Below are 15656 nucleotides of genomic sequence, written 5' to 3' on the forward strand. Positions count from 1 at the left end.
AAAAAAAATACGAAAAATATTTTAAGAAAGTACAAAAAATTCGATATAATAAACAATATTAATATTTACAACATTTTGAGTGTGTCCAAATACTTGTTCACAAATCTGGATATCACATGCAAATGAAAGAGTTTCTGCTCAATAAAAAGCTTCTTACATCTCACCATAGATGTCTTTAGTGAAATTCTAGTGAGTTCAAGCACAATGTTTGGAATTAAAAAATATATTGTATTTAGAACTTCCAAGAATTTGAGTGGTGTGGTAGTCAATCATGGTTAGATTTGCTGAATATTACATGTGTGTAAAGTGATCACTTAAACCAGCCGATGATGGTCTTAAGCCTCGCAAATGCCCAGACATTCATATTCTTCTTCATCTATATTGAGATGTAAAAAAATAGGGAGTAAAATTAACTAAAAAAATAAATAAATACGTACTACAGTATCATGCTGCTTTGTAAACAGAGATTTGGAATACTAAAAATATTGTGATTAAAATATTATTATTATTATATTATTAAACCATATCCGCTCCCTAAGTGGAGCATATGGAGTCCATTAACTGTCTCCAGGCTTTTCTGTCGGCTGCCAGCTCCCTTGCATCCTCCCAAGTCAGATCCGCCTCCCGAAGTTAATAAAATTAAGGTGATTAAAATAACTGGTCGTAATATAAGTTTAATTAAAATTGAAAATCATGTTCTCAAGCGTCTTTTGGTGGTGGATACACTCAAAATATTGCCGATAAATATCGCAAAATTTGCCAGGATTTATGTACGGTGCGGTGCGGTGTGCACGCGCATTTGCCTCGCCTCGCGTGTAATATGTCGTGTAGCGCCTTCGATTGAAATCGAATGCTTTTTACTCGTATTCCTTCGCTCCATCTCGCGGGTGGCGTGTGTGCTCACCCCCGGCGGCCCGCGGGGGGCGGCAGGGGCGCAGCCAGCAGCCCCCTTCTTTGTACCTAAACTCCTAATGTAGAGACGAATGCGACACCAAACGAGACGATGGAACCACACTTTGGAACTGTTTTTTTAATATATATTTTTTTATTTTAATAACTTGGTCCACTCTTTTTTTCTCCGTGCTGCTAAAAATTGCATCGAAAGTAGAGCGGACACCACTGGCACAAAAAACGTTGGTGAGAAATGAAGGCTCTAAGAAGCATATCAGGCAAGAGTCTTCGAGATAGAATAACAAACGCCAGGATCAGGGAAATATGCGAGATTGAAGATGTCGTTGATCACTTTACACGCGTGTGACATTCACCAATTCTACCCATGACTGACAACAATGTGTGATCCAATTTCGAAACATTGTAATTGAATCACTAGAGACATCCATTGGTGAGAGATGAAAAACCTTTTTTATTGAGCAGAAACTCTTTTATTAGTATGTGAGGTCCGAATCCTGGATAATAATAACAAACATGAGAAACGCCAGAAAATATACTTTTCAATTTATTATTTTAGCTTATAATTTTACCAGATAATTTATTTACAAATTTTTGAGTGTGTCCAAATACTTTTTTTTGAGATCTCAACAAATATGAAGAAGAATATGGAAGTCGGGCATTTACGGGGCTTACGACCGTCATATAATTGGAGGTAATCCAGATTTGAGAACAAGTACTTGGATACACTCAAAATGCCTTTTTTTCAAAAATTATGTTGACGTCATAGATTTCGGGACATGCATTGTTCCGCCTCGCAGTTCTCCAATAGTTGGAAGCTTTTCTCCGGGCGATATATCCCTCTGTCTCATAACGAGAACATATTTGCGTACCCCCTTCACCCCCCTGCCTCCCCCCCTCCACCCGCACCCCAAACAGCCTTCCAATATACACCAGTCAAAAGAAACCGACGCACACTAGCGAAACACATAAGGGAAAAAAAGTAATATTTATTTACCCACACTTGCATATAATATCTGAGACCAGTGATTGTGGCGGTGTGTTGGTGTATTGAAGAATTCGCGGGATTGACAAGACACGCGAGATGGTTGAATACGGACGCACACACACCGACACACATGTGTAATATATTATATCATACACATATGCAGTGGTGAGGGTTTTCTCCGAAGATTGATTCTGAAGCGCGAATAATATTCGCGAAAACCGAATTTCAATTAAGACTTCAAACGCAAAAACAAATTTTTCTCGCGTTTTTTCATACATTCTTTAATACAACACGGAGAAAATATATAACGTATTACACGAGAAAATATTTACCGAACAGATACTAGGAATTCAGATCTCACTGTAAACTTGTTTTTATGGAAAACAAGGATACACAGATGAGAAATGGGATGTAAAAATCATTGACTAATGTCGGTTTTTGAGATACTTTTTAAAAAAAAAAAATTATATTCTAGGTAAACAAATACTAGATGACTACCGGAGTGAGTCGAAAGTGTCAACAAAAAATATATGTATAGAGTTGTACCGTGTTTCAGAAATAAGGAACAATATAAAACGCACCCTTGCAAAGTACAAACTCCCGAAGGCAAATGCACACGGAGGACATTTTCATAGAACTCAGTGCAGAAATTCTAGTACAACACAGTACGGATTCTCAAATAAAATAAAATGGGCTAAAGCAAAATATTTACAGAATATTTAATAATAATATTTACACGAATAAATTCACAGTAAGATGGAAATTTAAACACATTGCATATTCAAGATAGATATTTAATTAGGATAATCACGCAATTTCAGTGTTTGACCATATTTTAGGGTGAGATGCGGCGTTCATCTACATGACTAAAATTACATAAATAAAATAATATTAAAAAAATTACATCTCCCTGATAAGATAAACATACGACAATACATTAAGTGGGTCCAAATTTTTGATACAGCGCTGGGCTTGTTCACATACCGCTCACTCCTTTCAAGAACGTCATAAATCAAAAATCGTCAATTTTCAGTTGTGCATGTTTTCGGTATGCCCAGAAAATCTACTATATTCCAGCAAAAGAGGCATACTTTTAACTTAATATTTACCTGCTACAGGGCAGAAAGTGTTGTTTTCGCATTTTTAAGAAAATGTATTGTTAAGTTATTTTTTTAAATATACTAGATATTTTTTAAATGGAGAAAAAACCTTTAGGTTTTACCTTAAAAGATCTGTTGCACAGTTAAAAGTTCAATAAGTGGCATTTTTAATAAATTGTATTATATTTTTAAACTTTAAAAACGTTCTCCTGAAAAATCACGTTTTTTTATTTATGACGTTCTTGAAAGGAGTGAGCAATACGAGATATTTACGTATTGATGCTACGTTTCAACATAATGATACTATGTATCAATATATGAATAGCTATGTATCTGTTGCGTATGTTTTCTGTTTTATGTGTTTCCTTTTTTTACTTATCACTTAGCACTTATTTTTACTTTAGCTCTAAATTAAGTCTGCCTATTAATCTTCTCAACTTATGCTATATTTTATTCTTGCTGTTTACTTTTAACTCATTTAACATTTGTGAAATTTTGTAAATGAAATGTTACAATTACCTATTTTATTTTTTATTCATTATTGTAAATGTATTTATGTTAATGTTCTGTACTTCTAAATAAATAAATAAATGACTGATGAATTCATTCAAAATTAGAAGCAGTGCACGAGATTACTATGTGAAGCAATACTTCAATATTCATAGCAGTCAAACCTCTTCAGGTTATTTAGGATGGTTGATGAAAATTTATTAAACTGTTATGATAATATATTTCCTTTCAATCAACCCCTGATATTACATTTCCCTCACTCCTTTCAAGAACGTCATAAATCAAAAATCGTCAATTTTCAGTTGTGCATGTTTTTTGGAATGCCCAGAAAATGTACTACATCCCAGCAAAAGAGGCATATTTTTAACTCAATATTTACCTGCTACAGGGCAGAAAGTGATGTTTTTGCATTTTAAAGAAAAGATATTGCTTTAATTTTTCATTATATTTTTAAATATACTTAATATTTTTCAAATGGAGAAAAAACCTTCAGGTTTTTCCTAAAAAGATCTGTTGCACAGTAAAAAGCTCAATAAGTGGCTTGATATTTATTTTTAATACATTGTATTATATTTTTAAACATTAAAAACGTTCTCCTGAAAACTCAAGTTTTTCTAATATTTATGACGTTCTTGAAAGTAGTGAGCGATACGATATAAGTTATCATTGTGTCTCTTAGTCAGTAGTTTTAACGATTACATATTGAAGCAAATTAAAATGCATAATTTTTTCGCTAAACTTAGTTTTTAGGAATAAAAATCACAAAAAATAAATACAAACAGCTTCTCCCCCTTCTTCATCCTTCAACGTCCCAAGGACACAACTCTAAAATTTATATTCACATACTGTGTTTGAAAATAATACGGGACGCAATGAAACACGTGTCATAATAGATGTAAAGAAATAGTGGTATTTACCAAGTAAAACTCAAATTAAAAATTAAAAACATTATGCAAAATTAAAGTCAAACTATCGTGGGTCAGTGTAATGAATACTAGGCGGAAAAGACCGAGTAGTTCCTTGACAATTGGGCGACAAAAAAACCAAAGATTTTGAGTATTGTTCGCGAGATCTACTGCAGTTTTTATGGGACAAAACTACGGGCAAAAAACAAGCAAAAACATTTCGCAGTACTTAGTCATAACCATGAATAAATAGGAACTCAACAACGGGGATATGATTTAATAAAATATTAGGTAATTGGGGCCCGGATTGATTCAAGCGAGAAATAAAAGTAAATAAAAAGATCAATGTATCTTCTATACTTCAATGAAAACGTATGGCAGTTACTTTGTAGTACATAATATATATACAAAAGTTTTTAATATTTTTAAAAATTATTTATTGATTTGGCATTAACATTGTGGAATAAAATCATGATTTAAATAAACGAATAAAACTTTTGTATTATAGTTGGGAAGCAATTCTTTAAGAGATCGAAGATCCTTAAGAACGATTCGAAAGGAAGTATCGGCGGTGTGGGGTGAGGTAAGAATTTGACATGATTCTCCTCTTATGTAGATCAGATGCATTATAAGTAATAGATACGTACATATGAATATGTGTGGGTGTTAAGAAATGTTATAGGGTGGAGGTAAGGGTATGTCAGTGAGCGCGCCCTATCGATATTTACGAGAGCTAAACCAAGTAACAAGTATGTAACAAGAAGTAAAAAAAAAATACTTTTAGTAACATTTTTTTTAAATACCCTACATCGTACCATAAAGGTACTGATGACTCAATTATATATAAGTATCTTCTTCACTTCAAACCCTTATCCGCACCCCAATGGTGCATAGGGCACTGCATCATATAAACGTAGTGTTATATTGATCTTTAACACATGAAGGAAAGGTGATCAGCCCTTCGCTTCAGGTAATATTGAATAAATCCAAAAGTCCAGGGTAATATTGAATAAATATTAGAGTGAAAAAATCACTTAGATTTATTTGACCCTCCCCTAAGAATCGAACCCGGAACCTCCAGAATGGTAGCCGAGCGTGACCATTATTACACTATGAAGGCGAACAAAATAATATTTATGCACATATAAATTTAATACTAAAATTTTTTTTTTTAAATCCTGACAAAAAAAGAGAAATAAACAAAGAATGGATTCAATACATAAATATTGGTATGAAACAAAAATCATCCCCACAAGAGGATATATAGCAAAAATTAATAATATTAGAGAACAAAGTATTTTTAATTTTTTTTTTTAAAGAGAAATATTTGTGTTTTTATTATTTACACAAATATTTCATTTTTATACTATTTCTGTGAGCCTAAGCACAATTAGAAATAGGTGTCAAATTGTTGTCGAGTGGGTTCGAACGGAGAAACTCTGACTTAAGAGTCCGTGACACTAACCACGGGACCATTAGGACCATATTAGGATGTCAGACGCAAGATCATAAACCTTCAATATATCATATTACTATAAATATTTGTATATGGAAGTTTTCCATTCTTCAAGAAACCTATTTTCATATTATGAGATAGGACAATCTCAGATAGTACAATGTTACCACAATATTGAAAAAAAAAATGTGTAGCATAAAATACAACATTGAAATTGGATTTAGTTCATTGAACGCAGCCGAGGTTAATTATTAGATTAAGGTTAAAATCCATATAGCAATTAGCGTTAACAACTGGGTCAGATAAGAAAAAAAGATAATCAAAGATGACAACAGATTCAATAATTTGTTGATAAAATGTGGTTAGAACTGCATTTGAAACAAATTATCGTTACATATGAATCCGTCAAATGCACAAGAGTATGGGTGAGCAACTCTGAGTGCGGTAACAGTTGGTGTGTTCCTGGCTAATCTTCTTCCTCTATTTCCTTATCTATCTAGTAGTAACAACTTTCACCCTGAGCTATTTCACTTACGCCATATGAATCCTATCAAGTATAGTACATTCCTATATCAAAGATTTTGGATAGCAGGACTGATCACCTTTCCTTCATATAATTTATGATCAAACTAATACTGTTTGGTCTGATTCTATGACCTTTGCATAATTTAGACTAGGGGAAGTAAAAAGAGGATGAAAGAGGTATACTTGGAAAAATGGAACCCTTGCACGGCAAAATAAGAAAGTGGACCGGAATTTAATGTTCCGGGAATATCTATGTCCTCTTGAGGGACCGTTCAAGGTATTACAGTGTGGTAGAAATCTTCATTAAAAGGAGAAGTACTAGAAGAATAATAAGAAGATAAAAAAGGTCTTTAAGGTTTTTTTTTAAAGATAAATATTTGTAATTTTATTATTTACAAAAATACTTCAATTTCATACTATTTCTGTGAGTCTAAGCGGCTCATTATTAGAAATAGGAATCAAATTGTAGTAGAGTGGGTTCAAACCAAGAAACTCAGACTCAAGAGTCCGCGACACTAACCACAGGACCACAACCCGATATAAACTTTATTTCACCGATAAAACTCATCTGAATAAGGTAACTGCATTTTTTTTTTACAAATACCATTTCAATGTTATTAAAATAGTATAAAATGATAGCGAGTAATCTAATCAAAACAGAGATAAAAATTAAATGTTTTTTAGGCAATAGTTAAGTGAATTAATTAATTAATAAGTGAATTACTTACATCATGTTTATCTAACTGTCGCAATTTGCAGTCATTTTGATGTTTTTCATATAGAGCCCTGGCTAGGGCTCCACGGGGGCGAAATACGCCCCCACTTAAACTTGTCACACTCATTCTGTCACTGCCTGCACGAGAGTACTGATGCGAGCTACTAGTCAGAGCACAATTTACCGAATTGTGTATTATGTTCAAATGTATATAATTGTCCTCGAAACAAGATTCAGGAAACGTTTGGGAGTAGAAAACTGAATACGGAAGACGAATGGGGCAAGTGTTTGGAAGCAAAACAGGATTTGTCAAGTCCGATAACATAAGTCCAATATTACACAATGTTACGCAACAATAATACAGAAAACTGGTGTGTTGTTAACAAACATGAAGTTACTATTAAAAAAACACGCAGTAATTGGTCAAAAGAGTATTGTTATCAATATATTTCCGCACTAGCGTTCCACATAACCTCAAACTGTCAAAACAAAACGAGATATAAACAAAACCCACTCAAAACCGAATCAATTTTAAGATTAATAACAAAAATACTGTAAGGAAGAGTAAGATACGCAAAATGTCAAAAGTATTTTAAATTATCATAGATAAAAATACATTCTACCGAGTCAAAACAAAACGTAACAACAATGACACTGACATTTGAGAGACGTCAACGAGCTTCATCAAGTTTGCCGGCAGCGTGGCGCTAGTGTCGAAATCATACAGAAATATTTTTTACCGGCCGAGCGCGGAGCATTTGAACTACATCCGTTCCGGTACGATTCTTATGAGATTTTTTTGCATTTTTTAACAACGGATTACAACAATACTAATAATAACTTTTTTTAATAAGACAAATTATAATTTTTACGAAGTATACAAATCAAATTGGACATTTTTATTATAATTATAGTATGGAAATTGAGTATTAAAGAATTGTAATGTATCATTTAGAATTAATCTTGTCATTTGTTTTTTTTAGTTAAACACCATATGAGGATATTATATTGGAAAAAAGTCTACTGTAGTCGTTCAATAAAAAATAGCAGAGACAGTAATCACCTCTAAAAGGTAATTATCGACATTAGGAGAATGTTTACATAGTAAAAAAAAATAATACTCTTATCAATATAAAACCGAGCATTTCTTAACGATGGTGGTAAATTTGATGACATACACTCGATACCACGAATGCAGGTAAAGTTTTTTTGTTTTTTAACATACACAAAATTCTATACTTATTACAAAAATAACGTAATTTGATATAAATTTTTATTGATTTATTAAAATCGTTTATTTTTTAATTATATAAATATTAGGTAGACATGTATATTGTGTTAAAAAAAGAGAAAAAGATCAAAATGTTGCATACAATTAAACGTTTATTTTGCAAATTCGGTAATAATAGATTTCTTGAAATAATTAAAAAATTAAATACTATTTTTTTTCAGAGGGAATTTTGTTTTTTGTTTTTTACATATTACCGATATTGTAAAACCAAGTACGTTATTTAATTGAAAAAAATTGTAAGAGTAAAATGGAAATTTTACTGGTAGAATTGCGTACATAATTTGAAATAATAAATTATTGAAACAAATATTAAATGAAATCACTCACCTCAATTTTTATTGGTGTAAAAGGCACAATCGGTAAATTCTTAGCGACAAATTCGGGGTTACGTAGGAAAATCTTCATTTTCGTTCAAAAACTACAACGGAATTGCACAAATCCGTCCTTTTGATTGCGGTATCGTTATATTTTCGTTACAGCCGTTATGAAGTCACACGATAAGTCGTTATCGTTATAATAATAATAATAATTAACAATTATTTACATTCAATATTGATAGTAAATTGAATCAGATCATATCGGTTTTTTAATGAAGGAAAATGTAGGGATAAATGTGATATTTCTCTATACACGGCTGATAAATGTTTTTAGCGATACATATCGGATTTTTAAAGAAAACGTTATCACGGATATCATTCAGTTCATTGTTCTCACGTTAGATTTCCATTCAAATCTTTAAATTAAAACCTTAAATTAGATAAAATAACAGTGAAACGTTTGTATTGAAATAATGTGTATTTATGATAACTATCATATGACCCCTACTGTAGGACAAATTTGGAGATTTTTCTGTAGCATATTATTTTGTACAGTTTATTATATTTAATTATAAAAAAAAGATTCGTGCTTCCGATAATGTCAGGAAATAATAATGAATTGAAACAATTATCGATAATAATGTAGGTAGGTACATCGGGTGTTTACTCTTTAGAATGTGAAAACATAGTGAGAGATTTGATTTGTTTTTTTCATTTCTTAATCGTCAACTTATTTCACCCACTTAATGTAACATTGGATATATTTGTATATTTTTATTTATATATATTATATATATATATATATATATATATATATATATATATATATATATATATATATATATATATATATATATATATATATATATATATATATATATATATATATATATATATATATATATATATATATATATATATATATATATATATATATATATATATATATATATATATATATATATATATATATATATATATATATATATATATATATATATATATATATATATATATATATATATATACCGCACCTTGGCATATTCAGAGATGTAGTACATATATATATATATATATATCCCTGAAGATAACAATCAACCCTCGTCGAAACCGGTTGGAAAAAAATACCAAAAGCAAAAGTCGATGAGAACAAAGTTAAAGTTTCATTTCATGAATTTTACATCTTAGTTTCAAACATAGTGTTTGAAATAAGTACAAGGTATAGTCGCCAAATAACGTCCCCTTTTTGTAAAATAAAAAAAAAATAAAAAAAACATCACGAGTACATTGATAAATACAACGTCAAGTTTAGTTGGAACATTCCTTATCATCTAGGAAAAAATGTATTTTTAATATTGCCTACGTGACTTTTACCTCCGATTGATGAGTTAACCCGGTTTTCCTCGAAGACGCATAATTACTATAATTAAATTGTATCGGATTCCGAATTAAAAATTATAAATTCAGCCATGGGCGCGGATGGATTAGCTCGAAATAAATTAAAAATAAATTAATTTGCATGCACATTCCTTGTACAACCGTATCCAGCGGAAAAATCTATGAGTCGACATTTCGGACTGGTCTTAATACATTGCTTACAGCTTCCATTATTCAAACTCATTAAGGGAGAAGATGCTTGGAGAATGAATTATTCAGATAACCGAGAGAAGATGGAAATGCTTATCGTTTAATGTTACTCTGTAATCGAGTCATCAAAAAAAGATTACAATGATAAATTTGATTTTTATATAATCGCTTCTTTGATAAACAATATAAGAAAACTTACAGACGAAAAATATAACGCAACTGTCAGATAGAATCAAAGCCAAAAAGCAGGCAGTTGTATCTGAAATCTTGTTTTCAGGATATTAATGACATTTACTTGATTATTACAATTTTTCGATAAATAAATGAAGTCGGTGAACAATCGAATAATCATCTCAAATAATTCGACTATTTGATCTTGTCTTGCGGAAATAATCGGCGAGTATGTATGAGAATGCATGGATGTAGAACAGGCAAAGAATGTTTGCAAAGACAGAGTGGTATAGAATGAAAAATAATGTGTAAAACACTTCTGGTAGGTAGGAAGAATACCGATTTTTGATATATTTTTTATAGGAGTAATATAATTTCTTTAACTAAAATTATATCATTGCCACCCAACTATAAACCTTTATTTCTGATCCTTCTAGAATAGAGTATCTAAAATGTTATAGCTGAACGCAGTTAAACCATGTTTTTTCTTTTCTTTTTTTATTTATATATAAAAATTAAACTAGACACTGCCATAAAAATCCTTCAAATAGGTGTTTGCCAAAAAAAACTTTTTTTCAAATCAACAACATTCAATATGCATTTGTTTGCTAGATGAAATAGATGTCATTAAAATGACCATTTGAATTCCGTACATAGTTTCATAAGTATTTTCTAACGACAAATACGCTAGCCGATTTTGTCCTTTGATATGTTGTTTTTTTTTGTTTGTAATCGTAAAATATTTTATCGTTTTTTTTATACAAACCTTATCATCGAATCATCGGATAATCGAGGTCCAGATTGCTGAGGTTCTACCTATCGTGTCAAAAGATGGCATCACAAATTTAAAAGGCAGAATGTCGTGTATATTTGTAATCGTATAATATTTTTGTGTTTTGTACTCGTATAAACCGAATCATGAAATTATCGGATAATCGAAGTCCGGATTACTGTACATATTGAATAAAAAATGGTTAAAGACTAATTTAAAAGACAGAATGTAATGATATTTTTCTTTTTCGTTTATTTGTAATAGTATAATATTTTATCGTCTGTTATATACAAACCATATCGTCGAACGATCGGATAATCGAGGTTGGGATAACTGAGGTTCTACAATTAAGTCACAAGATGGCATCTATAATTTAAAAGACAGAATGTCGTATCTGACAATCTGACAGAATTCCGTCCGAGAGGTTGTCTAATCGTATCGATTAGCATTCGTAGATTCGAGAATGACTGCCCGGAGATACATTTCGTGTGCAATTAGCTAATGTTCGATAAAAGAAAGAAATGATAATCATTACTAATAATAAGTTTGAGAATCGGGTCCCAGGTACCTACCCGGAACGATCGCGGTCCGGTTTTTCACTGCTTATTCAAATAATGCCGGAATATGTATGTATGTATATATATATATATATATATATATATATATATATATATATATATATATATATATATATATATATATATATATATACAGTATCTACTCAATGAATTAGGGCCACGCAGAATTTCACGCAATTTCTCAATTCAAACAGGAATAACTCAGAGAAAACCTTGAATAAAACAACATTGAATTTTATTTACACATGAACACTTTATTACGCTTAAATTATGCATATATTTTCATATAAATATAGTTAGTATTTAGTATTTCCACCTTTGGCAGAAATAACTGCCTCAATTCTTTTCGGCATACTTAAAATGCACTGTTTTATCATGTTTTTTATTTCTTCGTCTTCTGACCAAATTTTTTGAATATTTTTTTTTAGACAGTCTACTGTCGGATTTGGAAATGAGTATACCTTATTTTTTAACATGCTCCATACGTTTTCTATAGGATTGAGGTCCGGAGAATTTCCAGGCCAGGGGAGCAAAGGCAGATTTTTGTTAGACAAAAAATTTATTATTGATTTAGCCCGGTGGCAAGGTGCCCCATCCTGCATGAAGGTGTATGGACCTTCTGTTGGGTCGAGTGTATGGTAGAAGGGCAATAAAATTCGTTCGAGGACCTGCTTATAGGAATTTTGGTTCATTGTTCCTTCCACGAAAAACAACGGCCCAGGTAAATTGTTAATAATATATGACCATATCATTGTTGCAGGGGGGTGTTGGATAACTTTTACCACACAGGCCTCATTGTAACGTTCCATTGGTGTTCTCCTGACGAATCGACGGCTCTCTGTCACGGCTTCTAACCGGCACTCATCACTAAAGATGACCTGAAAAATAATGAAAATTTAAGTTTAATTCACATATATAAGTTTATTTACTAAAATGATATGTTGAAAATTCAATTTAAATAAATACCTTTTTCCAATCATCTACCGAGTAATTTCGATGAAGCCTGGCCCATTTTAATCGATACGCTTTCGTTCGTGGTGTCAATTTTGGTACTTTTACAGGGCGCCTGCATTTCAGATTTACTTCGTAAAGACGTCGCCTCAGGTTGATACCGATATATTTATACCCTCTTCTTCCAATTTTATTTTTAATGTTTTTGCTGATGCACTACGGTTTTCTAAGTCACTTTGAACGATTTTTCGATCAGTCCTCGGTGTTGTTTTTCTAATCCTACGACAGTTCTTTCGCCGATTGCTGGTGGCGGGTGACTGATTTTTTATTGATTTTGAAATTCTGTCCACTGTTTGACGAGAAACGTTTTCTTTTTTTGAAATTTCTCTATTATATAGTATTCCTAATTTCAGAAGCACTATAACACTAGACTTTTTTTCCTCAGAAATGTCTTTAATTTTTCCCATTTTGTCCTTTTCAAAAAAACCACTTGTGTTTACAAAAAAAATTTATACTTTATGAACTAAAATTAAAAATTAAGTTTTTTTCACAAGACACGATAACTATATAACCTCTCTGAACAAAACAACAACCAGAACTCAAGAAACTTCACTAATAAATGAGATAGGACTATTTTTTGAACTTTCAACTATCTGTCTACCTGTGACAATTAGGGACCTTTCTCAGAAAATGGGGTTGAAATTTTGTAAAGGCTTAAATAATCCAGGTATATTTTACATATTATTGAAGGTAATATACATGATATAAGATGTCAATAGAAAACTTAAAGTATTTATGTAAAATAAATATAATAATCCAAAAGATTTCAGAGTATTCAAAAAAATAGTGGGTGGCCCTAATTCATTGAGTAGATACTGTATATATATATATATATATATATATATATATATATATATATATATATATATATATATATATATATATATATATATATATATATATATATATATATATATATATATATATATATATATATATATATATATATATATATATATATATATATATATATATATATATATATATATATATATATATATATATATATATATATATATATATATATATATATATATATATATATATATATATATATATATATATATATATATATATATATATATATATATATATATATATATATATATATATATATATATATATATATATATATATATATATATATATATATATATATATATATATATATATATATATATATATATATATACATATATACATAAAAAAAGAAAATGTATTATTTAATTATTTTTTTAAATATTTTTCAAATGGAGAAAAAACCTTCAGGTTTTACCTAAAAAGATCTGTTGCACAGTAAAAAGTTCAGTAAGTGGCTTGATATTTATTTTTAATACATTGTATTGTATTTTTAAACTTTAAAAACGTTTTCCTGAAAAATCAAGTTTTTTGATTTATGACGTTCTTGAAAGCAGTGAGCGATTTGTGGTTTTGTTTTTAAGTTTAATAGCGGGTATTTTATTCAGGCTTAAACCTTTAATTAAAAGGGATTATTCAAGCAGGGATTTTGGAATTTACTTTTTTTGCCAGCATACCCACGATATATACATATGAAAATCAAAATAACGAGAGGGATATTTTGCTTCTATTCTTCAAATATATAAAAAAAATAGTATGGAAAAAAATCTTAACAATGAGTTGAAAAACTATCCCCATGGGTATGGATTATGTAAAATTATAAGACAAATCTTATTATCACGTCTCAATTGTAAGGGAATCGTTTCACGTGATTTGAAAATATATTGAACTTTATTCTGACCGAGTTCTCCGTGTCGGTGACGTACTACAGGGGTGTGAGGAATATACCATAGCAAGAGAAGAATTACAAAATATTACAAATTATTCTAGAATTGCGGTCAAAATTTCTAAAATGATGAAGCTAAACGCATTTAAACTATGATTTTTTTTTTATATTTTAAAAGCATTGTTAACTTTGTGGTACGGTAATATAACACTCTCCTTATCATTCATCGTTCACTTTGTGTAATACCATTTGTCTTATTTCTCTTTCAAAAATTTTTATTGTACAAATGTCCAACCGTAATAATTTTATTTTAATGACCTGGTGATGGAATGATTATTCCGAAACATATTCACAAATACGTGTTTATAAAAGTGGTATTACACAAAGCTAACGATGAATGATAAGGAGAGTGTTATGATTTTTTTATTTATCCCCAATATTATTTTTTTGTTTATTGGTTTGTAAATAAAAATAAGACTTAACCTCTGGCAGAAGCATCCTCTCACTGGATGATTGCCAAATAAATAATAAAATAAAAAGTATTTAAATATAAAAATATATATATTTGTTACTGAGTTATGGCAACTGTTTTTTATAAACGTTGTTTTTTATCATTCTCATTCAGCTCTCATTATTTCTTAATGTGATTTTAAAGTATGTTAAATTTATGAATAACATATAATACGTTTTTATTTTATATGTTTCATTTTTTAGCCTAGGGCAGGACATCCGTTTTTTGTTGTGTTATTATTTTTTATTCATGATTCGGATAATCGGGAGTGTAACGTAATATCTATCTGGACTAGCTAGGACACTTGATTTGAGATGAACACAGTACTCACATAGACGCTTCACTTGTATACGTAGTATTTAAAACGTGCGGAAATGAAATGGATATCCGGTATTCCGCATATCAATTTAAATTAAAGTTTCACAAGGCAAATACCACTATTTCTGAAAAATCTATTTTGACAATGCGTTTTGATGCATTCCGCATTATTTTCAAACACCGTATCGTACTTAAAATGATGCTGAATGCATCGAAACATGTATCATAATAGATTTTAAGAAACAGTG

At 30.2% G+C, this 15656-nt stretch overlaps 1 protein-coding gene across 1 annotated transcript in view; it reads right to left on the reverse strand.

The window, feature by feature from the left end:
* LOC148312697 (protein-L-histidine N-pros-methyltransferase) overlaps window positions 1–7781 on the reverse strand; it is a 207952-nt gene extending 200171 nt beyond the window's left edge. The window contains exon 1 of the mRNA XM_088275447.1: window positions 7122–7781. Within this exon, the coding sequence (XP_088131573.1) occupies window positions 7122–7433 (312 nt within the window). The 5' untranslated portion in view covers window positions 7434–7781. The remainder of the gene's footprint in view (window positions 1–7121) is intronic.
* Between the last annotated feature and the right edge of the window lie 7875 nt (window positions 7782–15656).

The sequence above is a fragment of the Brachycentrus maculatus genome, unplaced genomic scaffold (genome assembly GCF_059751285.1).
Source record: "Brachycentrus maculatus isolate JH-2025_06_01 unplaced genomic scaffold, ASM5975128v1 h1tg000036l, whole genome shotgun sequence".
In the NCBI taxonomy this organism is placed as follows: Eukaryota; Metazoa; Arthropoda; class Insecta; order Trichoptera; family Brachycentridae; genus Brachycentrus; species Brachycentrus maculatus.